Source organism: Pholcus phalangioides, unplaced genomic scaffold (assembly GCF_987345545.1).
Source record: "Pholcus phalangioides strain wild (caught in Gottingen) unplaced genomic scaffold, Ppha-v1.0 ptg000017l_1, whole genome shotgun sequence".
NCBI lineage: Eukaryota > Metazoa > Arthropoda > Arachnida > Araneae > Pholcidae > Pholcus > Pholcus phalangioides.
Window position 1 is genome coordinate 35,420,780 of NW_028301610.1, and position 26,583 is coordinate 35,447,362.

A 26,583-nucleotide genomic window follows, 5' to 3' on the forward strand; every position below is an offset into this window, starting at 1 on the left:
ATTGCAGGCCAACGAGAAGCACAGGTCAACAAAAGACATTCTTCCGTGTCTTGTCGTTTGCAAAAGGTCAGGCTCCTTTTTTGTAAGTGGATCTTATTCGCAGATCCACATTTCTTCACTTGTCATTATTTTCTACACCAGTTTTGATGCATTATTGTCGAACTCTCTTCGATCATTAATTGGAATAATCCACCTTTGACTCGTTTTTGATGATTCGTCAAAGTGTGTAGCAGCCAAAGCTTGTGACAAAACTGAGAAAAATATTTGTCTGGAAAATGGGTATTCACCGCTGCTGGGCAACGAAACGGACAAGCTACCTCGCTTTTGGCAAGTCATTCGGTTGTCATCCCTAGCCATGGCTCATTTAACACATCGCAAGCGGGGCACTGAGATCTCAGTCCAACCTCGTCTGACTGTAGTTCAAAACTCGTTCTTCAGCTGCTGGAAGTTGCCAAGTGTAGAATCCTTTGTCACATATCTAACATGCGGTAAAATAAATGGCGTTCGCAAAATTAAGAACTTTTTCCCTCTCCTTTCCTTTGTTTGCTGATGAGAGAGGGAGGAAAAGCAAGAAGGGTGATAGGATTGTAATATATCACGTCAATTCTGACCCAAAAAGAAACGACAAAACGCTTCTGTCACTGCAGCTGCAACAAAAAAAAATCGCTCGCGTAAGAAATGTTAATAATAACGTTTTAAGAGACAAAAACCTTAGGAGGTGTCACACCTTGTTCTTTATCTTCAAGACTGGCTAATCTAGATCTGAATTCAGCAAATTAAGTTGGAAACATAGGTTTGTGATGGAATAAAATGTGAAATGATTTCTGTGTAGCTCGAAGATAATATCGTCACAGGTCCGTTCTATTACAGAAAAATATGCAAACCTAGTATCAGATAAAAGTTTTTCTTAGACCATAAAAAGAATGTATAATGTCATATTTTAGTCTCGTTACTCATAAATAATAGATGAACAAAATGTAGGATACATAGAATTTCTCGGTTTTTTTTTTTTTTCATTATTCCACATCCCAAAACTTCCAGACAACATCAATATTTTTCTCCCACTGCCAATCAATTCATTTTTAATAATAACAATAATCCGTTACATCATTTCTCCAGGACATTATCCTCCACACGATATTGTAGAGGTGATCGCAGAGTTTGAAGGAACTTTATATATTGCTTCATAGCCCTGCGAATTGGTGTGTCCACGTATAATATATCAACGGATAGCGCTTGAGTGGAAGCACACTTTTGGAAACTTCAAACATCGGCACGTTTATCGCTTTGTTTTTATATCCACTACCATGACTCGCTGTAATTTTATTTTTTGTTATTTTTTTTTTTTTTTTTACGAGTCCATTTTATTGCCTTCGTTTGCCGGTGAGAGTGAGAGAGAAGAGAGTGCGGAGACCAGCACCATAAAAGTTGCTGACACCGCAGGGTATCCAACAGTGCAAGAAAACTAGACGGCACAAAAACAAAAAGTATAAAAGGAACTTCTTCCTATTACAGTATATTCTTTCCTTTCATTCTTATATTCTTTTTGGTATTTTTTTAACAAAAGGGGTAGGATATATATCATCGGCTGATACGTGAAATCCAATCTTGCCATGGTCTTTCTTTCTTCCTTCTAGGTTTTCTATGTCCTTTTGGTTATATATATATATATATATATATATTTTTTTTCTTTCCCACATCTTTCTTAGTTCCTGGGATTCTCAAATCTGCTATCTGTATATCCTAGGCCTCAACGTGGTTTGTTGTAGGATCTTCCCTTCATCTTGGCCTTATTTTTATATTTCTTTCGTCTTGTTTTTTTGCTTATTTATTTCCTTTTCCTTGTTTATGTTATTATTGTGAGCGGAAATTTTCTTTTGGTTTTTTTTTTTACTTACCTTGCCCGTTTGTGCTTTGTACACGCGCACATACGAGCGGACGCGTCCATGCGCACGAGTGGAGGTACAGCAGTGAGAGATGATGTGCTTCTCTTTTCTCAGACTTTAGCAGAAGAAACAAACATGGGATAGAAAAGAAAAACTTGCATTATTGACTCCACAGGCAAGAGTATGAGAGCAATCTCTCCTTGTCTTTCTTGAAGCAAAGTCAGAGATCAAAGGAGCGAGGGTCCTTGTCCTTTTTTTTTTTTTCCTCTTGTTTTCCTCATATGCGTGTGTGTGTTATTCTCTTTTTCATTTGAGGCTTCATCAAAATAAAAGAAAAATATTTTGTTCTTTTTTTTTTCGTAGATCTTACTCAAGCTGGCTTCTACGATTACGATAACGTTTTCTTTCTTACGTATCCTAGCATTTCTGATTTTTCTCTTACGGGAAACTTACGGGGAAAAAATATTTCCGTACCTATACTTTATTGGATGCTACGAATCCATCTTTGCATTCTTGTGGAACGTACATTTTGAAAAAAATCTGAAGGTTTTTGGGGGATAGCGGGTATTAGAAAACACGTTAAGAAAAGCTTGATATGGGTTATATCTGAATGTGAAGCGTTGAGGCACAAAATCAGTAATTAATCATATTATATCGAACCAGCAACTGGTTGACGGACATCTAGAGAGGCATTGAGCTGCGAAAAATCGCTAAATTACCCACGTGTGCCGTAGGAATTATTTGGCGTGATTTACTTCACGTGTGCTGGTTTCAAATGTGTTGGACCTCCACCTACCATTCTGTACCGACTTTGCTATATCGACCTTGTATAAAATATGATAAAAAATACTTTTTTTGGCATGTTATCTGTATACCACACCTCAAAACTTGTTATATTCGTTTCGAAACACTCATTATAGTTTCTGTCGTCGAACTGAGGTTAATACACACGCACACAAGCTTAGAATCGCATTTTTTTTTTTTTGAAGGGAACCAAACTTTATTCAATCTAATTCATTCTAAAACACAATACAATATGATGTAAAATGCGATATATCTAAACATATGCAAGTGAATCGATATATATGAGTTGTCAAGGGGTAATTATACCCGTACTGAAAACCAATCAACGAAATTAATGATCATAGTCAAAACAATTTTCACAGTCATATATAATGTACATGTCAATAATAGTCATAGACATAAAGCGACAATTTTAATTCAAGTACCGTATTCGCATATTCCCGTGTTATACATTTAAAAATAGTCTTCAATGTTAGTGATAGCAGCAACGTAACTAAATAATTTCTTTTTAAATTTAGAATACGAAGCTATATTTGTTAATTCGAATGGCAAGGCATTGTAAATTTTGGGAGCTAAATAGACGAAGTGTTTTTTAAATATCTCTTTTCTATATAAAGGGATTTCAAATATTTCACCAGGTCTCCTCAGAGAAATGAATTTTTTAGGAGAGCATAAGTTCTTATTTTTATGAAGTGTCAATATCGATTTGTAGACAACCAAGTGTCGTAAACCCAAGATGTCTTTGACGGTAGCACCAGAAGTCAAAACCGAATAATTTAAAAGTTTAAAAAATCTATTTTAAGAGGTTATGATAGGAAGTAGGTAGGTTCTGGTTTTCAATCAGAAACTCTATCCATGGAGATACCACTTACTGTATATTAGGTATTATAACGCATAATAATATGGTACATACAAGTATTCAGAAAAGCTTTCTGAATACTGTAAAGAGGCATGCATGAACTAATCCCGAATGATTCCGAAAGTGAAAGCGTCCGATCGGATGTCCCATACGTGACGTTATTGTAGAAGGATGATGATTTTGAAAGCTCTCGTTGTAAGACTGAACTCGAATCCATTGGCGATGGCATTCAATATCTAGTATGACATGTTCTCGAGTGCTCGAGAGCTTCAATATCAGGCTTCTAATTCTTAAACGCTCATTCATTTTAGCAGCAGTATATGTACGGCCGAATCGTGTTGTTATACCAATCTGATGTATGTATGTGAAACATTAGGCGTGACTAACTAATTAAGTCGTGGAGTATACATACTCCTATATTCCATATGTAGAACTACGGAGTTCAAAGGGAGAAAGTGTATGCGTGTTTATAAATGAATGGATTTAGAGCCCCGACAGATTAATTATGATAGATTATATACACCCAGTGGCCAAAAAAATTGGAACATCCTGCTACTCACCACTAATATTGTGTGGGACTTCCTCTGGCTTTGATGACAGCAGAAGATATTCTTCTAATCATGGACTCGACAAGTTGCTGAAACCGTTAAGGAGGAATATTAGCCCATGCTAACGAAATGGTAACTGTTAATTCCCACAGATTAGAAGGTGGTGTTTTGGAGCTTTTAACAGACTTTTCAACTTCGTTCCACAAATGCTCAATTGGGTTGAGATCGTGTGACTGGGGGAGGGAGGAGCATTAAAGCAATTGAAACTCTGAATCATGTTCCTCAAACCAATCTGAGGTAATTCCAGTTTCTTGGGAGGGTGCATTGTTGTGCAGATCTATGGCTTCATGCTCCTCGCACCACACACGTATTCTGCTATCAACGTCATGGAGAAGAAATCTTGACTCGTCAGACCAGACACACTTCTTCCATTCATCAAGTGTCCAATTCGGCGTTCTCTAGCTCGCAAAAGCCGTTTTCTTCGGTTTTGTAACGAAATCAGAGACTCTTGTTGGTCGCCGGCTATTAAAATATTGAATATTGTAATAGCCGGCAATATCGTTTTAAGATCCGTCTTTTAGAGCTTACGGGTATGCTTTGCGATGGTCCTGAGTTGCATTGCGCTGCAATTTGTTGCATTGTAGCTCGTCTGTTGCTGTACATAATGCGTGTGAGTCGCTCGGCACCTCTTTCGTTCACAAGCGATTTCCGCCCACTATTCCGCTTCACGTTCGAAGTTTTTTGGCTTATCTGTCTTTCTTTGAACACTCCAGATACTGTTGTACGAGAAAAAATAAGAAGGTTAGCGTCTTTGGAGATACTGGAACCGCCCACAATCATGCCGCGTTGAAATCACACAAATCTTTTGTTTTCCTCACGAACAGGAAAATTGCAACGTCAACTGGTGCTTCTGACCAAAGCTTTTTATCAGCAAATCCAGTTTATTGCACCAGCGCACGAACTACACGGACGAGTCGAAGTTCTGGGGGGTGTTCCTATTTTTTTGGCTACTGAGTGTATAATACATTTATAGAGTATAGAATACTTGAAAATTTCAAGAACCGTATTTTAACGTGTTTACGGAACCCCTTTTCGCCAAAAATTGGGTTCCAAAAATATAGGCGTCTCCAAGGCCGGGAATACACTATAAAAGTTTGGTAAAATATATTTTACGAAACTTGTAAAAACAACCAAACGTTTATTTATTTATTTATTTATTTAAAAATACAAACAACAAGCAACAGCCCAGAAACACTTTATTGATTGGTTGCATTTTTCAAGTTTTATAAAATAACTTTCATACAATTTTATAGTGTAATCCCGGCCTTATACGTGGATAGTATTATAGATTTTAATCAAAATTCAAAATTCCTCGAAACTTAAAACTTTTTTCAGTACTTGCAAGCCACGTATCAGATGAGATTGTTGAGGAATATAATGGTTTCTATGATGAATAAAACATATTTTTTTTATATATCTTAAAATGAAGCAACTTTGAGGAAAACTTTTTTTTTTCCAAATTTGAATTCTCTCCAAAAAATCTGGGGTTTTCTTATACACGTTAAAATACGGCATTTGAGTTTATTTGCATCCGTACTAACTATACGTTTTGTTAATGCTTTCTAATTGTATTGAACGGACACTAAATATACGAGAATCAATAAAAATATTGATTGAATTGATTTAATGTTGATTTTATTACTCCTTAACTAATTTAGTTTAGGAGTAATAAAATCAAAGTTTAGTGTGGGGATGATCTGTCTTAAAATGGTATTCATTGACCTCTATGCCGCTAGCTCATCGTGTCTGCTATTCTTGTAAGACGAGCTGGAACTTGTCTTTTGACATTCTTTCAAACATCACCTCCGCTCTCTTTGGAACCTCGTTGATAAGTTAAATCATCAAAATCCTTCACGTTGCCTAAACACCGTGTGCATAATGCACTCACCATAAAGAGAGTCAAAGCTCTCACTCATTTTTATTCCCTTGAATGAGAACGTGATTGCGGGGACAACGATTTCACTCACCAAAGTGGTTCTGGAGAGGGCGGGGGGTGATTTTGGAAGAGGTGTCAAAAGACAAGTTCCAGCAAGTCTTGTAATAGTAGCAGACACGCTGAGTTAACGGCATAGAGGTCAATGAAGATCATTTCCAAGCCGATTATACCTTAGGGGACATTAACTGATGTAGCTTCTGAGTAATAAAACCATTCTTAGTCTTTGTTATTGGTCTTCGTATTCAGTGTGGGGTTAAATGCACTGAAATAAATATCAACGTCGAAGTTCAATGTCTTTATTTTGGTTTTTTATTGAAAACATTTCCCTGCTCTTATTTTTTTTATATGGAATTCACGAATCACTAGAATAATATAACCAGTGTAGGATAGAATACGTGCGAAAAGGGAAAGACATCTCGGTTTTTTTCGAGCCGTAAAAGTTTTCCATCTCATTCAATGGCAGACATTTCAAGGAAGGCGGGTGTGGGGGGGGGGAATACCGAATGGAATATATAGGACTCGAAATATATATATCGACTGACCGTCCAAGAAGAAATTCCGATATCGCAGCACACAATCGCAAAATATAACACCAGGGATATTCAGATTCATGAGATCTTCATACCACCGGTGCCATGAATTCCTGCACATCTATCATCGCTTATGCATCCCAGGATCTTTCTCACCATGTGTCTACCGAGATTTCTCAAGCGGAGAATCGAAGAAACGTGAGGTTGTGCGAAGGTGTGGAAGACACAGAAGCACAAGGCGATGAGGGTGAAGCACACATACATACATATATATACACAAAAAAAAAAATTGTTCAGGTATTTCTACCCAAGCACCCTTCCTTACCGCGCCACTTTACACAGCTGCTACCTCTACCACCGATTCTGAAAGTAGATTACGGCTTCCTAGCAATAAATCATAGCAAACGAAGTCTAGGAGCATGGCAGAGAGAGCGATGGGTTTGGGTCTTCGGCAAAGAAAAGGTGGTAAATGTCCTCTCTTTCACCCAACCTTCATTCCCATGCTGTCTGGGAATCATGCGTTCCAAGGCATGCAGATGCGCTACATTTTGAAAACTGGGCGAGAGCGAGCGGGTGAAGAAACGAGGGTCTCAATGTAGTCAGAAACTTGATGAATTGCCCCGTGGCGTTTCAAGATTCCTCAGGGGTTTACAAAAGAGCATGAGGGTGCGATATGTAGGAAAATAACAGTTTTTGCTTCTGCTACGCCTTTTTTTTTTTTTTTTACTTATTTTATTTCGAAAAAAAACACTCTTTGAATTCGGATTTTCCTTGGGAAATTTCGGAAATGGAAGCAGAGCCGAAATCCAACATGTGACTTGTAATCATTTGACGGCCATTGTCTATCTCTTAGTTCGGTGTAAAAGTACTGAAATGAATAAAAGTGTTCAAAAAAATTCAATTACTGTAATGCTGAAATTCCGAATTTTTTAAGTTGTCGAAAGATATTGAAATGAATGGCTTTTATCTTCAATTACAGCTCCCTCTTTTTATCAATTTACATAAAATCATTTAATTATAAATTACATGTGACTATACAGGCTGTCAAAAATTGTTTGCACAGCAGGTATCTCTGCAACCGTTGACTTTAGAAACATACTTTAAATTACCAAAAGTTTTCAAATGACATGCGGTTACTCAAAATGTCTTAATTTTTGGACATTTCGAAGGGATCGTATAACAAAAAAACAGAAAAATTGACTTTTTATGTAGACGCTGTGCGCTAAAATGTCCGACTAGTGAAATGTAATTGCGGCTTTGAGAAATCAAAAATTGCATATTTTTAAATGAAATATTAACGGACATGTTAGAACTTGAAGTTTTCAGCATTTGATGCCGATGGTTCAGGATGACGTTCTGTTAATGCATATATTGTGCGCTTCGCTTGGAGCTAACTAGCAAATACTAGGCACCGTCGATGAAGAATATAAAAAATTCAAATCCGCTGAGAAAACCGAAATTTATGTGTATAAAAAAAGTCCGATTCAGAAGTCGATATTCCAAGCACGCTGTATTATACCAACGACTGACTCGGTATTATGCAATGGAGACTATTGTAAATAGAACTTTCGTCGTGCTTGTGCTTTATTCCCCAAGGGATAATACCAGACGAAAGATTCTGCAGATTCAGTACTCCTGGTTCTAAGTACTCTTTAGTTTCAGGATAAAGTTGACAAGAAAGTTTTCGTTCGATGTACTTAGTTATAGGCAAGGCCCGTCCATTTGCATTCCAGTTACGCCGTTCGCCAACTCAGTTGTAATTACTCCTTAGAGAACATTATCAGAACAGAGTGGGCGATTTGACTTAAGAGTGAGGTTCTTAAGGACTACATGTAGACGCTTAGTTTTACTTTGTCCCATCCGTTTCTAAGACATACTTGCTCCCTTTGGAAATTCAGAAACCTCATTATAAACCTGAGCAGAAAATGTGTCTAATCCTTTCTTTTCTCCAAACTGTGGTCCAAACAACTTTGGATCTAAACCCCAGAAACCAAAGAGATTTACTTCGAGGAAACTAAGTGTCACATAAAAGCAAATTTATTTCTTTTACTTTTCTATTTTATAGTATGGAAGCCATTTTTTTACACCACCACACAAATAGTATAGTACTTTTTCTTTATTCCCCTATTTTTTTTTTAGTCTCTAACGGTAACCTTAGGGTCCCTGTAGGTGCTTTTCACTCCTTTGAATCCTGTCTGCTCAACTAAGGGCTCCCTTTACCCACTCTTATTACGAACTGGTACGTGTGGCTTGAAAATAGTGTTTACTTGAAGGACAGCCGCCCTAAATTGTCTTACTAGGTCGCTATGGTCGTTGAGATGTTCGGGTTATTGCGTGCTTTTTATGTCGGTCTTTAAGTTTAACGACCTGTGATAAAGCACAATCATGAAGTCCATTTCGGACATTAAGTCCCGCTAGACAGCCCTCGGAATTCCGGATTACCATGAAGGGAGTTTGGGACGTTTTTATACCGAACGTATTTTATTTGCCATTGTCTTTCGCTGTTTAGGAACCCCTGGCTCTTCTTTGTTTCGAAATTTGCCTGCCCTTGGTACTATAAAATTTCATTTCATAAAATGATCATCGTAATATACTAGTTTCCTATGTCATATATTGATTAGACATGACTTTTACAGTTTCTATAGCTTACGAAACCGTCTGTGAACATATTTTGTATACATGTATCGCTATAAAACCGTCTTTTGAACAATACTTCAGTGATGCGATAGTGTAAACATTAATCCAAATAAATTTCTCATCACAATCCATAAAATCTGTCGATACGATGCTTATAAAATCATGTTTGTGAACTACCAAACAATAAAATGCTATCAACTCTCACTGCGTTGCGTTATCATCTCAATTCATTCTATATTTCATTTAGAATTAGTATAAAGAACAAAACTCTCGATTTGCAATCGTTTCGTTGTAATGGTCTGTAAGTCGTGCTTTTCTGTGTGAAGCTTGCTATGGCCTCTACAGTCCTCCGTGCTGATCCATATATCAAGTAAGTCCATCTCTCTTTTCATCATATATATGTAGCATTTTACTGTAATAAAGTTATGCAGGGTGTAACGTCATATCATTATAACCCTTTTACCTTTTAAATCGTTGGTGATAGAAACATACGATTAGAAAAAAATATTCAAATGACGTTCCTATTTTGATTTGGTCAAATGCATTTTACTATACAGGGTGATTCTTAATTCACGGAACAAACTTTAAGAAGCGATATAATATATCTAAATAAGCATTCTTAATCATAGAATGTGTGGTCCCATCGCAATAGTAAAGGCGGTGGAAGGCGTTTTTGGAGAGTCTAAACAGCACTTCACCAAAAACAAATATCTGATATTTTTTGCAACGGATTTGCTGTGATATGTATGTGATATATGTATATTTGCTACCAACCATTCGAGGGTGCATATGCACTTTCAGGTTGAATTGGAGTTTGTTGTTTATCGGCGCAAGCACCATCAATGTTATGCTTCGCCGAACAATAATTAAGTAAGTACCGTGACTTGTGGTAGAATTTGCATCACTCAGGTTGCACCATGATAAATCCTACCACATTGCAATACCCTGCACTCTCGAATGGTTGATTGCACTTATTGCATCAGATCCGTCAGAAGAAATTTATATTTGCTTTTAGTGAAGCGCTGCTATTCTGATGTGATAGCACATTCAATGACCAAAAATGCTTGTTTAGGAGTCTTATGTCACCTCTTAAAGTTTGTCCCACGAATTTAGAATCACCCTGTATGTACTGAGATACAAAATTTAATTTTCCACACGATATTGTTTGTTCACCAACTTGCAATAAATAAAATTGTTGCTCTGTCTTCTTCTTCCAAAACAAAGTTCATGTTTCAAAGTTCATGTTTCGTTCACCGAAAGTTAAGAGTAAATCTCAGAATGTTCAAAATTTTTAGGAAACTGAACTATAAAAGAATGCTAGAAATTTTTTCCCGAGTTTGTTCAATAATATATGCTGTTATTTCAATGGTGTTTAGCGATGTTGAACTCAAATATATCAGCTAATACTGCACTTCAAAACATACGATTTTTGTCAGGTTCAGAAGAGATAAGGTAACAAAACTTTTATTGGAAGTTATAGAGGACAGCGAGATAATATAAAAAATTAAATTTTGTATCTCAATACATATATATACGGCCCCTAGTAGAAGAAATAGCATATCTTAAATGGGCAAGTTATTTGGATACTTATTTCTTCAATGTGTGTTTCTATTGCCAACCGTTAAAAAAATTAACGGCGCATAAGTATGTGACTTATATATACACTCAAAATATTATACCGGGTGTTTAAAGAAAAACATCGCCAAAATGAAAGGGCAATTCAGGCATACGATAATAATCTAAAATCACATAGGGACATAGGTGCGCAAAGGCCTTCTGGAGCTGCTACAGGGAGTTGCTGCGTCAGATGCTTGTAAATTCACCTGGTTGCGTCATACACCTAGTATTTTTGAGGTGCGGCAAGGGCCATTGTAATACACCTAGTATTTTTGAGAAGATCCATGCAGCATCGATGCAATGCGTGTGTCAGTGCACCTGGCCAAATCTTGAACATCTGCTGTAATAGTATTGCTCCTAAATAAATTATGATTCTTCTTCGTCGGCCTTGTATTGAATATAATTTTAAATGACGTCTGCTGCTTCCAGATGGCATTTGCGTACTTATGTCTATGTGGTTTTGGATTGTTACCATATACCTGAATTCCCCATTCGTTTTGGGGATGTTTTTTTTTCTTTCGAAACACCCTGTATATAGGAGAATTAAAAATAAAGTTCTGGTTTCAAAATGGTATGAAATAAGAACCATCGGCAGAATGTTCGGAAATCATACCTGAATGCTTGTAAAGTATTCACGCAAAAATGTCAAACCGTTTTACATAATCACGTGTCAGATAACTGATGTTATTCCACCAAAAGTTGATTTTTTAATGATAGTATCCAAGCAAAATTTTCGCTAAATGGATTTTGTTTTTGCTTTTACGCATTGCAATAACGGAAATTCTACAATTTCTTCGTCGCATTTTAGTAGTATTATACAAATATTTTAAAATATACATGTGATATTTAGCATCTTTCTTAAAGATTTCTCTTTTTATTTCAGGTTATGCCTGTAAATTCAGTAAGTAGAAGAAACCATATCTCATAGACAATCTCCATCATTGCATTTACTGCTGTCGAAAAACACACACTTACTATGCAAACAAAAAAAAAAACTCTCGTTATCATTTTAAAATATATGTGATCACTTTGTAAAAGAGAAAGCGTGGAAATAGATGTTCCTAGAGCCACAATTTTGCACATTAGCATACTAATGGAAGAGATGGGTTTATTAAGAAGATGTTAATCACCATTTCGTTTTTCAAAGGCCTTATATTCAAATTATAAAAGGGTAACTGAAAGGTTTTCCCCATTAATATCAGTATTTCCATATTTTCCAATTTCTTACCTTCGCAGGCCATCAGTATTATTGCAAATTTCAGGAAGGTATTATGTGAAAGCGGAATATGCAAATTCTCAAAAAACTCGAAAGAGCTGGAATGTGTTGGATATGGAAAAATATTTGCAAGTCAGTAATATTGTATATGTTGGTCGATCAATTGACGAGAATGGAAGTGGTGTCTTGCTTAAAATATTACGCACGCATTTGCTTCAACGTCAATTTGAGTGGGCAATCATGGTTTTATTGCAGAAAGTCACAAATGGAATGAGAATGCTTTTCTAATTCAGTAAAATTCTTGGAACAATTTTCCGTTTTTATCGAAATAAGGACCACCCAACTTTAATTTACAAATGATTTCAAAGATGAGTTTCTGAGATATTATAGGAAATTAATCATACTTATATCAAAAAGCTATCCCTACTAGTTGCTGCGTTGCATCAATAAGTCCATCCAATTGAGATATGAGGTCTATTTCCGAAGCCATATTACTCTCACCTTAACGATCAAACGTATTAGAAGGTGACATTAAGTTAGATTGCACCAATTGCAATATGGTCCTTTCAAATTAAAAGTGAAATGGAAATTCTATCTCACTAACTGTTTGCTGCGTTGCATTTTAGAAGTTCCAGTGTTGCCAGAAATGTATATACGAGGCTCTCCCGGGTGTCCAATGTCCTCGGAATTCGCATCCGTGACGCGCTAGCGAATATAAATGCCAAGGGATAAATGCCCCCAAGGGAAATGCAGCCAATCATCCACTCCCATTAAATAAATTGGAGCTCTTTTATCAGTTCTACCATACGCATTAACAATTGATTAATGTTTTGACATGTTCCCAATGCGACGTCATTTCGACTCGCGTAATCACTTGGCATCGGGCTACTGGTCATCCCTAAGGTATCAGAATCGGACTTCTATAAAAGACGGAATTTTCTAGAAAACCAGAAGAGGGTGGTAGATATATATATATATATATATATACATACAGAAATACATGGTAGAAATACCTAAAAATATAGAAGTTATGGATTGTGGACTGGAAAAAACAAAATAACAAAAATAAAAACCACGGGCCTACAAAACTTGGGAAATGACCTATCAAAAGAGATGTCCGATTCTGACAAGTGATGGATCATATAAGAAACCAAAAATACATTACTTGTTCTAGCTCGGTGTATGTGAGAGAGAGGGAGCCACGCGTTTCTATAACTTGTTTTGTTCTTTTTGATAAGTTTTTCCCTGTATAAGTCTTGACTTACCGATAATTGCACGTAACGTTAAAAACCCCTAAAAATTTCAAAAAATATAACACGATGCACCAATGAAAAGTCACATGTATTCTCTTTTACATTCCATGTATATTATGAAGTATTGTAAAAGTCTGTTATAAAGAGTACGGGTTATAACGAGAATCTCACTATTACGAGTAACTCACAAGTGATTGTCAACAGCTAATGTTAGAGATACAAAAATTGTTCGCTTATAGTGAGTTATTTACGAATGAAAATCAGAACACACATTCGCTATAACGACAACGGATGTTGAAAATGCATGGTATTTTTCTCCTTTGTTTAAGAATTATATATAAAATGGACTGAAAAGAGTGGCAATTCTGTTTATCTCTTCACCAGATTTATTTTTGTTTATAAACGGGGCTTGTCAGTACCTCCCAACAGATACGTAGAACCCCCCCCCCCCCCATGATGTATCTTATCTTCTTGTTATCTATTTAAACTTCCGAAAACAAAGACAGTGAAATTGCGAAAAAATTCGGGGTTACACATCGTCTCTCTACCAACTTGGATATTTTTTATATACAATCGACATTGTGTGTGAATAAGCAATTAACTCTAGATACATATTTCAGCAAAATTAGTTCAAAATAAAAGAAAAAAATAAAGTAAATTTGTCTAGTTTGTTTTTTTCCCATTTATATGTTTCTACAGTCCCAAATACTAAAATTCGTTCATAACAAAAAATCTTCCCTCTGATTGTGAACTCTCGTTATAACGTACTTTCACTGTACTAGAAACATGGAATTCATTAAAATTCTTATCACGTTCCCATCTGAATTGGAAATATTCAATTCCAGCTGTGTTTTTTTTTTTTTCGTAGTATAAGAAAATCCGAAATAATTCTTGTTTATTAAGGCAGACTATTTACACGACATCTTATTTTGTTAGTTCGGAGACAGTGTCTTCATTTCATCCTCTGGGAAACAGATTTAATCTCGAAGAATGTCTCTCTTCTTTATGCAAGACCATCCAGAAACAACTACAACAAAATAATAATAATAATAATAATAAACAACACCAAAATAATAGAAACAAATCTTTCTCCTAAACAAACGCTGACAAACAGTGCGGATATGATTCGATAAATTTTCTTGCTAACTCTCTGCGCAAGGGAACATGAAAGAAGTGTCGCACAGAAACAACGGTAAAAATAAATAGAAAATAAAACAATAAAGGGAAAAATCTTTTTATACCACGGACAAGAACAGCCAAGAAAATGTGGAGAAGTAAGTAAAAGAAAACCAAAGGAATCTCTAAGACAAGAAGGTGACACGTGGATTTGCTGAAGTCATGTATCCAGCGTAATTGTCGCATTGGGCCGGAAATTGAACGCCACAGCAAAATGTAAGCAAGAGATGGCCGACAAAAAAGGACGGAAAGTACAAAAAATAAATATATATACAATGAGGAGGTTTGCCTTGAGACACTATAGCTTACCACCATCCATTTCGGCCTACTTTATAATACAGCAGCATAGTACTGAATCAGACATTGGAACTCAACCGGAATCGAAAATTCTTTTGATTGATTTCGAACGTTACTATTACAAGACCCCGAGGTTTCTCGTTATTTCTTTGTTCCTTTTTATTTATTTTTTTGGTGAGTTACGGAACGGAATTGAAAATCGTTTGTGTCAAAATGTGCTGGAAATTTATTAGAACATTATGGATTCCGCGACTCATTTTATATGATCGAAGCTGACGCAGTTGGGGTCTGGATTAGTTGTCGTCAATGTGTCGCAGACGTTTAGGCATCTCGTTTAAATTACTCAATTTGTACTGTGTGTTTCCGAGAGTGTCCGAAGGGAATATAAATTGCGTGGTCGATTGTAAAATTAGAGCAAAATATTACGTTTTTATGTGATATTTTGCTCTAATTTTACAAATGGCAGAAAAATGGAAGAAATCGAGGTGATAGTTTCATTCTGGGAAATATATATGTTATGCGGTAGAGTGTGATAAATCTAGTTATTATACATAACAACCGGTTACTATGCATAACTACACCGAGACGTTTGGTAAGTTTAATAAATACGTTTTCCTAAATTTATCACTTTTACCGGTAATTTTGCTTGGTACCCAAGCGTCGCTGGTAAATCCAATAAGAACTAAAAAAATTATCACTCTTACTATCGTGATTATGCATAATACCCAAGCGTGGCGTCGTTGATAAACATGATAAATTATGTATCATACTACGCACTATATGATATATTATACATGATAGTACATCATGCATCCATACATGTATTGTATCAATATATTGGGGTCCGACTATATTCATCACACATACTCTAGACTAATTCGGAATTTTTTTCATATTTATCAAATTATCACATAATGCATAATCACAGATAAAGGCGATAAATTTCAAGTATTTATCAAATTAGCCAACAACACTTGGTATAACTATGCATAATCACCGGTAAAAGTGATAATGTTTTCAGTATCTATCAAATTTGCCAACGATGCTTGGAAATTATTCATATTCGCCGGTAAAAGTTAGAAATTTATGAAACTTACTAAGACGTAAGACGATTGGTAAGTATCCATAATAACCGGTTTTTATGTACAACAACCGATTTATCGCATTTACCGTAACATATAATTATTAATTACAATTTTTATGTCTTTTCTGATCAAAAAAATGTAAATCAGTAAAATTTGTGTTTTTCTTACGTTCAACGTTCGTTATAAGGACATCCGAAAAATTCTACGGAAAACGGACGTTGTATTGGGTGGTCGTTGTATTGAATGTTTGATAGAAAAAAAAACTTATTTTATTACATACTGTATTTGGACGGAATGAAATATATTTCTTTTTATTTCTATGTAAGCAGTTGTAATGAAGATGCTTGAGGTCAGAAAATAATAACAAAACAATAATTAATTGCATGCATGTACTTCTACGTACCGAATTCGCCAATATCAAAGATCAAACACACTGACGGATTTTGTTCATTTCGTATTGATTATTATAATGGAACAGTCGCAATAACGCATGGTCGTTATAACTAGCGTCGATCGTTTTGTTATGAGAAGTCGCCATTCCCCCCCCCCCCCAACAAACTCACGCATGGTCGCCAAGAGGCTGGTTTGGCGCAAGTAAAACCTGTTCCTGAGTGAAGAGCGAGGGGAGACTCGTTTTTTTTTTTGCGCCAAACCGGTCGCTTGGTGACCATGCATAAGTTTTTGGCGAGAATGGAGACATCTTCGTAACAGTTTCACGAAATAAATTCAGCTCGTTGAATTTGAATAGAAATTCATCGAGAGATATTGATGTTTAAAATGCTTGTTTTGACAATTTTTACGACCACCTCTGTATTTCTTTGGATACCTGACCATTTTAGAACGATAAATCTGTTCATTTTGATTATTTTGGATTCAAATGTTAAGAAATAAATTATGTATATTTGGTGAAAAATAAAAAGATCCGCAAATGTTACTGACTTTTTACGGTGGTGGAGAGCTCACAATATATATTTAAACACTTTTTTCAATAAGTTTTTTTTTTCATATTATATTTCAATTTTCGAATGAACAGTAGAATTTTCATTCCTTCCGGACACCCTTCAAGATCAATGTTGATTTGATTTCGAGATTCCTCACTTAGATCACAAACTATATGTGTGTTGTCTCTTTTATATATATCATGTATATTTGAGTTCTCGGTTATAATATCGAATAGGCATGGATTATTGTTGTTAATACCAACGACAATGCCAACTATAATAACAACTTGTTATCATTATTAAGAATTCTTTGCTCATCAGAGCGAAGAAGTTTCTTACGTGCAATGCTTCTATCTTAAGACCCTGAGAAAATGTCTTGTTGATCATGAGAAATACCGATGACGCCACACCATTGATTGCTGCAAGGACTCGAAGAAAGAAGGGAATGGGACTGGACTCCTTTTCCTTCTCAGGCAATTTCGCATCGGATGATCTTGCCGATAACGAAGCGAGATTTGCTCCTTTCCAGATCCAGCCAGAGAAAGAGATATCCTTCGGTATCAATTCCGGTGTCCGTTTCCTTTCTTAATCCTCGGGGAAAAGGGTTTCTACGCGAAAAAGGAGATGAACGAAAAAGAAAAGCAGTAAAGGAATTGGGTGGATCCGTTAGTCTGCGTGGTAGGTCCAAGAAGTAATACGTCCTTAAAGGGGAAAACCCCTGGCCTTCGACAGCAGTAGGAGTGACTAGTGCACTCTGGCACTAACTAGCCTCAGCTCCCGTCCGTTTCTCCCAAATCAAGACATAGGAGATGGCAGCCCAACTCGTTCTTTCCTACCACCAGCCCATCAGCCACACATATATATCTCCACTTCTTTGACGTTCTTTCGCCCTTGAAGAGTATGTGTCCGTAGATGGGAAGAAGGTAAGGATAGTGTGTGTGTGGAAGCACTAACATTCACCAAAAAGGGGATACGTTCGAGAGAAGATAGGACTGGTGGCAGACATATGAGCACATTAAGAGAAAAGGCGAAAGAGAAAGTGTACAGCGACTGTAAGATAGGTGAAGAAGATATTGTGTGAGGAGTAAAGGAAAAGGGAATTAACTGATTTAGATCTTCCCGAACGTCAACGAGCTCAGTATATCACTTGTCTAGCAGTTGGAGGCATTGAACTGAAGGGAGGTCGCTGCTAGTGAAGATGCATCTTTCTAAGCCTTGAGATATGTTGTGGCAAATTGAAAGGGAACCGTAAAAGCATGAAGGTGGAAATAGACCACTTCTTTCTTGTTTATACCGTTTAATGTCATCTTAGATCTTTTCCGCTTGTTTCTAATTCTCATCCGCTGAGATCGATATCGCAGTCATTGGATCGGCAACGGTATTGGAATGAGTATCGTTTGCATGCGTGATATATATTTTTATTAATCCCGGAAGGGTAGAATAACTGGAAATTGACATTTCTAGATTGATTTCATAAATTCGTTCATTTTTCGAATTCAATGACTTCAGTTTCAGTAGAAATGAGACTTTTAAGAATCTCATTAAGTCAACCGTTTTTCATGCGTTGTAAGTCACCAACATTGAATTGGACGAATCACATTTTGATACAAGGCTGATTCTTAACAAGTATATATTATCCAGATGCTTTAAAACAGTAATAATTGAAGTCACCGGCACAATTAGAAAGACGTATTCATGAAGTTTGCGTCCCGCTACTGAGGGAATTGATGTAAGCGATCGCATGTGTGTCACGTGACTAGTCAGTCAAAATGGCAGCTTCGGCAGTGGAGATACAGTTTTACGTTTTTGAACTGAGCAAAACATGTTTTGTAACGTAATAACGTGCAACAGTTGTGCGACGACATTTTCGGTGCAATTGAAGAAAAAAGTTGTTTCTGTCATCTTGCAACTAGGGTATCAACCACCGACTCAACATACCCGGGAAAAAGCCTAGTGTGAAAAAAGAAGGGCCGATGAATCACATTCACATGAGTTGTGCTAGTGATTCCATTTACACCTCGCCAAATCAGTGCAAGTTGCACTTTGGCAAAATACCTTGTTTATTTGCTCTAAAATCACTAGTTGCGATTTCTTCGAGTCTCTCATGCTGGGTTGATTCCTCTCGCGAGTCGAACCAAAAAATAGTTTCCGGATGCCCCCAGGGGTGGATCGGAGTGGCGATACTGACTTATCACATATTTCACTTCCCTGAGTAAGGGAGACATAAACTTTAGGCGTACATCTACTAAACGAATCGCGATTGCGGACCATAACTGTACTCTGCGGATAAACTGTACTTTTTCATATGAATCACCTTTATATATATTTTATCTATCTTACCATTTTCTATCTACCACACATTTGCTACCTATCTTATACATATTTCATCTCGATAAATGAATCATTATAGTGAGTTCTATAGGTTATGTAACTTCTCCTAACATCTACGCCTATCTAAATAAATTTTTCGAATTAAATATTGATTTTGAAATGATTTTCATTTCCTATTCTATTCCTTGGAACATCCAATAAATTTTACTCTGATTAATCACTGATCCCTTGCTGATATGATAACGATATAGCCTATTATGGGTCACACCGTGCTATTCAGTTCACACCGTGATGAGTGATGCATCGTTCGTGAGACAACTATTGATGCACATTGAAATGATTAATTGCCATATTGTCACCGTATGCAATGAATTCACTCTTCGCAAACCCATTCGTTGTGAATCCTTCCAATTCATTATACGTCTGGGAAGCACGGTATAACCTATCACAAAGACTGAACGAGAACCGATAATCCGGAGTATTATCCGAACGATTCTACGAAGTTATTCCTTGACAATGGTGACTCATTCTCAAAGAACAAATATTGCATTACGGAACATTAATCCCAAAATAGTCCGATATCACACTAAACAATTAATGTATTTCTCGTGCAAACTATATCAGCCACTAATCCGGAGAGACGTTATATTTTCAATAGCTGAATTCGGTGGCAACGCTTTATAATTCCTCCGATATTGTACGGACAAATACTTTGGTATACTCGGCGTATATATAGAATTTTAATTAGGAACCACATATAAACTCTGATATATTGCGTACTTCGAGTCTTTTTAACGTATTCGACTGGAAGAACTGCGAACGTTCGAAACGGAATACGGAATTTTTATGTTATAAAAGTTTAATGGTCGATTTGAGAGACAGAGACGTTGGACGTTGTGCACCTATTAATAAATGTCATTACTACTTTAAAAGTCATTTTAATTATGTAAATAATATTCATTCTTGAGACTCAACAAGCTCGACTGAGCATTACACGAGACTTGGAAACAATTTTCTCGACATCCTTTACCAATACGAACCGAAAGAGCGTCACCCACTGAGAAAGAGAGACAGAGAGAAGCGAACTCTTAAAACCTTATTGAGGGACCGATGCCAGCTGATAAATTGAGTTCTGTCCTAAGCAATCTTAGTCTGCTTATTTGAAGAACATAACGAATGTTATAACTAGCGAACCGAAAACACGCTCTTTTCCCCTCATGTCTACGGAAATATAACGTTAGACTGGGGTGGCGGTAGTAAATGGGGGCGGCCCTGCCCAGAAAAGACGAAAACAACCGAGGAATTCAACTCGTATTTTAATTACACCGAGTTTCATTACCCAGAAAATTCTCCTCCCGTCCCTGGTTGTGCGTTTGCATCGTGTTTAGTGCACGTAAAACAATGAAAAACAACAATATAATTTCCATACTTCAACATCCGTTTCTCTTTCTCTCCCTCGACCCCCCCCCCCCTTCCCACGAGGGCCTGTCAAGCTGGGCGTAATGAACACGCTTTATAAAGCAACGCTCACTCACTGTTCCTCGTGTTCTTGAGATTGGGACATATATACGTTAGCTTGGAAAAGGTGAACTTTTCCCTCCTGCGAAACGTCCTTGGGCAAAGTTCCGAGGTAATTAAACACGCATGTGTAGGTGATGGAAGAGCTGCTGTTACAAGCACTGAATGTATGAATGAACGAAAGACGGAGTTGAATGAATGAAGGAATGAATGAATGGATGCAAAATGGGGCGGAGGCGAAAGAAGGATGTAAGGACAGGAAGGAAGGAAGGAAGTAGGAAACGGGAAACACTACGTTACGTTATCTAACTTTGAGGTTTCAAACAACATATCTCGGAAGTTTCTGGTATATGTTATAATGAATATAATCACACATACACTAAGTTAATGGAAAGCATGAAAACATTTCTCTGAATTCAGTGACATTTATCCATGGATATGTGTCAGTTTTCTCATTTTTTAGTTTTTTTGATATTGCTAATAATAAAAACACGTTAATTGTTTAGGGTGCCTTGAAATAGACTTACGATATAAATCCTGACATTAAAAACTGCTGTAAGAAAAATAATTCCGGCAGTTGATTTGTGGGACAGGACAGAAAATTTATTTTGGAAGTTGCCTAACTAATTAATATTACAAAATTTTACTGATAGATGGCATTATGACCTTACCAGCTCTTAATGGATAATAAATGAAAATGGCATATCGTATAACACTCTCGAAATGTGCGCAGTGTGACCACGTGGAACAAAATTAGCAGACATTTTCTGTGAGGTAAATGTATAGATGAATAAAAGACCGCAGTGAATGAATTAATGAATGAATGCAAAAGGGGGAACGGGGTGAAGAAAGGATGTTAGGACAGGAAGGAAGGAAGAAGGAAACGGAAAACAAACTGCATTACGTTATCTATATAACTTTGAGGTTTCAAACAACATATCTCTCGGAAGTTTCTGGTGTATAATATAATGAATAGAATCACATACAGTAGTTTGATGGAAAGCATGAAAGCCCCTCTCTGCCTTCAGCAACATTTATATTTGGATACATGCCAATTTATTTTTTTTTTAGAATTTTTTTTTTGTCCGATTGATGTAATTGGTAAATATATCACACATACAACTACACTGCTCAAAACAATTAGGGGAGCAAGCAAAAAAGTGAAGAAAACCGTGCGAGACAGCCACGTATTGGCATACAATGGATAGTACACGCGCATCAATGCGCAATACAGAAAAAAGACGTAAAAAAATTTCGAATTAAGCTTTAATTCTTTGAAAATATGGAAAAAACATGAAAAGATGATTTAGGGCAACAATTTGGTTACATGTAAACGATAAAAAAAAGTACTGTTTAGACATGATGCATGAGGTTTAATAGGGCGTGTGGTCTCCTCGAACAGCTAAGACTGCTGCACACCTGTTTGCCATGGATGCGATGAGGTTATCGATCAGACTTTGGGGAATACTGTTCCACTCCTCAAGAAATGCAATCTGCAAGTCTCGGGCAGTAACAGGCGGCCTTGGTCGCGCAGCAATGCGTCGTCCGAGCATGTCCCAAACATGCTCGATTGGATTCAGGTTAGGAGAGCACGCTGGCCATTCCATACGCTGTATTGTTTCAGCTTCAAGCATGTTCTCCACCAGATGAGCTCTATGCGGTCGGGCATTATCATCCTGGAAAACAAAAGAATCTCCAATGGCTCCAGCGTAAGGGATGACATGAGGTCGCAGTATCTCGTCTGCATACCTTCGGGCCGTCAAAGTGCCATTCCGAATGATATGCAGGTCCGTACGACCGCCTATGCTGATTCCACCCCATACCATCCAACCAGCTCGTCTGTATTGTGACCTTTCACGAACGAATGCGGGGTTATTTCGAGTGCCCCTGTCCCTCCATACCAGAACACGTCGGTTGTCACACTCCAGACTGAATCGGGACTCGTCTGTAAACAGCACTTGGCTCCAATCATGTTGCTCCCAATCTCGATGTTCAGCAGCCCATCTTCTTCGGGCCGCACGGTGGCGTAGGGTCAACGGAACGTACTGTTTGGCTGGACACCCTTCATCCTGTTGCCAAGCCTTCTTTGCAGCTGCGTAGCATTCTCTGTTCTGTTTCGACGGGCTGTTAACCGTATATACCGGTCATCAGTTGCTGTAGTGGCGCGTGGCCGACCTTGCCCTGGTCGACGTCTAACATTTCCTGTTTCTTGGAATCGATTCCACAGCCTTGCAACAACACTTCTGGTGACTCCAACAGCATCCGCGACACTACGTTGTGTTGGCCCGGATTCCAGTCTGCCTATAACACGCCATGCCATGGATTCCGGTAAATCACGTTGTTGAGACATCCTCAAGTCACCTTGTCTCAAAAAAAAATACTGCGCAATCGAATTTCACAGGTACGGCAGTAAAACAGACGTTTCTGCAACATCCCGATTTCTGCCCTTATCTCCTTTTTCTGGTTTTTGACGTCATGAACTTTGATTTGCATATGAAGTTTTCTTCTTCCGTTTCCTACTAGGCTTTAAATTATGGATGATTCATTTTATGTTACTTATCGGTATACATCTTTGCGTAATTTTGTTAAAACCATGTGCTCCCCTAATTGTTTTGAGCAGTGTATTTCAATTGCGTAGAAAGCATATTGATGTAACTGATAATGAAAGCACTATAATTATTTAGGGTTGTCCTGAAATAGACATACAATAAAAATTACGACTTCAAAAAATGCTGTAATAAAAAGTATTCCGGTAGCCGATTTGTGGGACAGGTCATAAAATTTGTTTGGGAAACTGTCCTAATTAATTATTATTACAAAACTGTGCTATGGCATTTATAAGACATTTATATATATTTTTTAAATTTTAATAGACAATAAATGAGAATTTCATATCACAATATTCTTGAAATGTGCTTAGTGAGACCACGCATATAGAACAAAAATAGCAGACATTTTTTATGAGGTGGCTACTAGAATAGACTAATATTAGAAATGGTAATTTTTTTTTATTCAGTTCTTGAATGTGCCACATGCTATTATTTGCCTATACGAGGTGGCAATACGCATTCGTAATGGGTTATAACCTCTTCATCGCAGCTCTGCCTTTCGTTTGACAGTAGTGCAGAGACGCAATGTGGCAAAGATTCCTCGAGTGTTTCAGGGCTTTCTGATACTAAGCAGCATTCCAATCCGACAAGGAACGTTGGTCATTCATTCCCTGGTTGAGCAGAGGTACTTTCGGATATTGACGATAGTATTCAAATATTCCTCTAGGCAATCGAAACCTCAGCTGTCGGTTGGGGCCACAGCATCTCGCATGAACCAGGATGTCTTGAGTGTGTCCGAGTGATGCAGTGGTAAGATCCTTGTCTACCACCATGAAGGCTGCCATCAGGTCAGTGGGTTTGATCCGGGAAGAACATAGATTAGATGTCTATTCCCCATCGAACCTGACGCGACCACCGATAGATGACGACTTCGTTGACGACTCAACTCGATCGGTAGTAAATTACTTTACTGTACCGTGATATGACCGGAGTTGGTGTGCTAAAGAAGGATTTCTTGAGGCGTTGTCGGTGTTAACCAGATCGTGCAAAATCCGAACGCATCGTCTTGATGTCACTGTCTTCTGCAGGAAAAAAAGCTCAAATATGACTTAGCTGGAAACAGCTGTCCATAAGGATATCATTTCACTTGTCGAAAACAACAGAAAATGTCATCTATTGGTATGATTTTGTATTAATAATAAGACCGCTGCTTGCATAAGTTCTGTGACGTGTTCATTTTGATCATTTTTGTCGCACCACAGTCATTTTCTGCACACGCAGGTTAATTAAACCGGGACCTACAATTTATTGAGGAATCCGAACGGCAGACTTATTTATACTCACCGCGAGCTTGGTGCGCTAACCCCACGATATGGGACTCCCTGCGATAGCAATTTTTTTCTGCGGTCATGTCGCCATAGCTGTTGCACCCCTGTGTCAGAATTTTTTTTTTACAAGGATGACCGGCTATCGAACTTGCGACACATCTAAATATCCTTTGGCACTTACGGGCGAGTATCTTATCGACTTGGTCTACCGCGCCCTGTGGCGTATTCAACAAATCTGTAACCAGAATAAAGTTTTTTTCAACTAAAAGCACTTTTCTGATATTTATGACAAATTTCTGCTCATTTCAAGAAACTGTATATTCCGAAAAATACGCAATACATTACACAGACAACTCGCATTGAATCGGTTACGAAAATGATCCACTTGCCTGTGCTGTGCCACCATACATTGTCTGATGACCGATGACGTGTTTTACGTCAATAAATGCGTCACCTGAAACGTCCGGTGTCCCAAATTGGGATTTTACGACTTCCTTACAGAAAATGGAAAGAAAAATGGAAATGGATGGCATATTAAAACGCACGATGCAACTAGTAGTACGTTATGTAAATTAAATTTATAATAGTAGATTGAGACTTGGTATATGAGAAAATGATTGTATAGTGCGTGTGCTAAGAAAACAAAAATCTTAAATGTAGATACGCCCGTTACTTCGATACGGTAGCAATAATAATATTTCCTCATCTATAGAGGGGGGGCAAGGAGGGAGTTATTGAACACGGCTATAACAAATGTTTGTTGAAAGGGCGAGTCCTGGTTGCTTATGAGTAATGGCGTTCCATTGAGCCGGCCTCTAATGTGACATGTTGTCCCAAAACATTCAGTGTACAGTGACTAACGATCCCCCCTTTCCCAGTATCCATCTATCCCTTTTCCCCCCATGGGCTACGGAAAAGGACATCGCTTTGCCCTCTTTTAAAAGCGTCGTTTTCGTACGGTCGAACGTAGACATAATTACGCATTCTGTAGATAAATGGTCGGAGCGTATGCAAATTAATGACATTCTAGTTCGTATGGATATTATAATTGCTTTTGAGAGATGTCGGGGAAGGGTGTCTTGGAGGTGTGCGCGCGCGTGTGTTATAGATGGAAAAGGATGAGGAGTAGGAAAGAGGAGGAGAAGGAATTTCTGCTACCAAAAATGGTGGCCAGGAAAATTTCGTTTGCCAGCGGCGTCGGCTATTGGATCTTTTAATGGGTTTTATTAGCCAGGAATAGCTGGCACAAACCAACTTTTCTGTCTTCAATAGTCCGTCTGGCCCATAAGTTAATTTAAATAGGGTTTTCACATCTAGTGCGGAAATAAAGATAACGTGGCGCATTCAACCACCCGATAAGGGCGCCGATGTATGAGGTGGGCAAACGAGAGACGGAATCTTCAGCATTCGTTACTTTCACAGGCGCGACCAAAATTCTGAATTAGGTTAACGGAGACGTTAAAAGATGAATCCTGTCTTAACACTACCCACGTTTGTCATCTCTGTACACGGACAGGCACGGTGTTGGAATATTTCTCTCTGGTATGAAGGGGGGGGGGGGGAGACACCGGTGAAATATTTCAATACTTTAAATACAGGTAGTTTTAAACCACGGATTGAGATCATAAATATTCCCAGTTTTATTCTATTAAACACTGAATAAAACTTCTATATTTATACAGATTCTCGAACTCAGGGTGTCTCACAAAGATTGTCCAAAAGGAATTAAAGTTTTACCGTTGCAAGCGAAATATAAAAAGTTATCAGTAAAAATGAAAGTAAACGTAAAAATTCAAAATTTTCGATTTCGCTCTCAATCAAAAAAATCGAATTAGTAAAATTTGATCAATTTTTATTTTAATTACACCTGAATGAAATTGAGAGATAACTTTAAAACAAGTATTTGCCAAGATACCTGTAGGTAAAAATCTTGAATTTGTTTATATATTTTTCTTGTTATTGTCATTTTTATCACGTTAAAAGCGTCGAAAATCAAAAATTTCATTCATGTA

At 37.4% G+C, this 26,583-nt stretch overlaps 1 protein-coding gene across 7 annotated transcripts in view; it reads left to right on the top strand.

Moving 5' to 3' along the window:
- bru3 (CUGBP Elav-like family member bruno 3) overlaps positions 1-26,583 on the top strand; it is a 606,527-nt gene that overhangs the window by 314,490 nt on the left and 265,454 nt on the right. For 3 of the 7 annotated variants that reach the window (XM_089246535.1, XM_089246540.1, XM_089246539.1), the window contains exon 2: positions 11,761-11,778. The exons of the other annotated variants lie outside the window; for them this stretch is intronic. In XM_089246535.1, coding sequence (XP_089102661.1) covers positions 11,764-11,778 — 15 coding nt within the window. In that variant the 5' untranslated portion in view covers positions 11,761-11,763. The remainder of the gene's footprint in view (positions 1-11,760; positions 11,779-26,583) is intronic. 7 annotated transcript variants of the gene reach the window in all.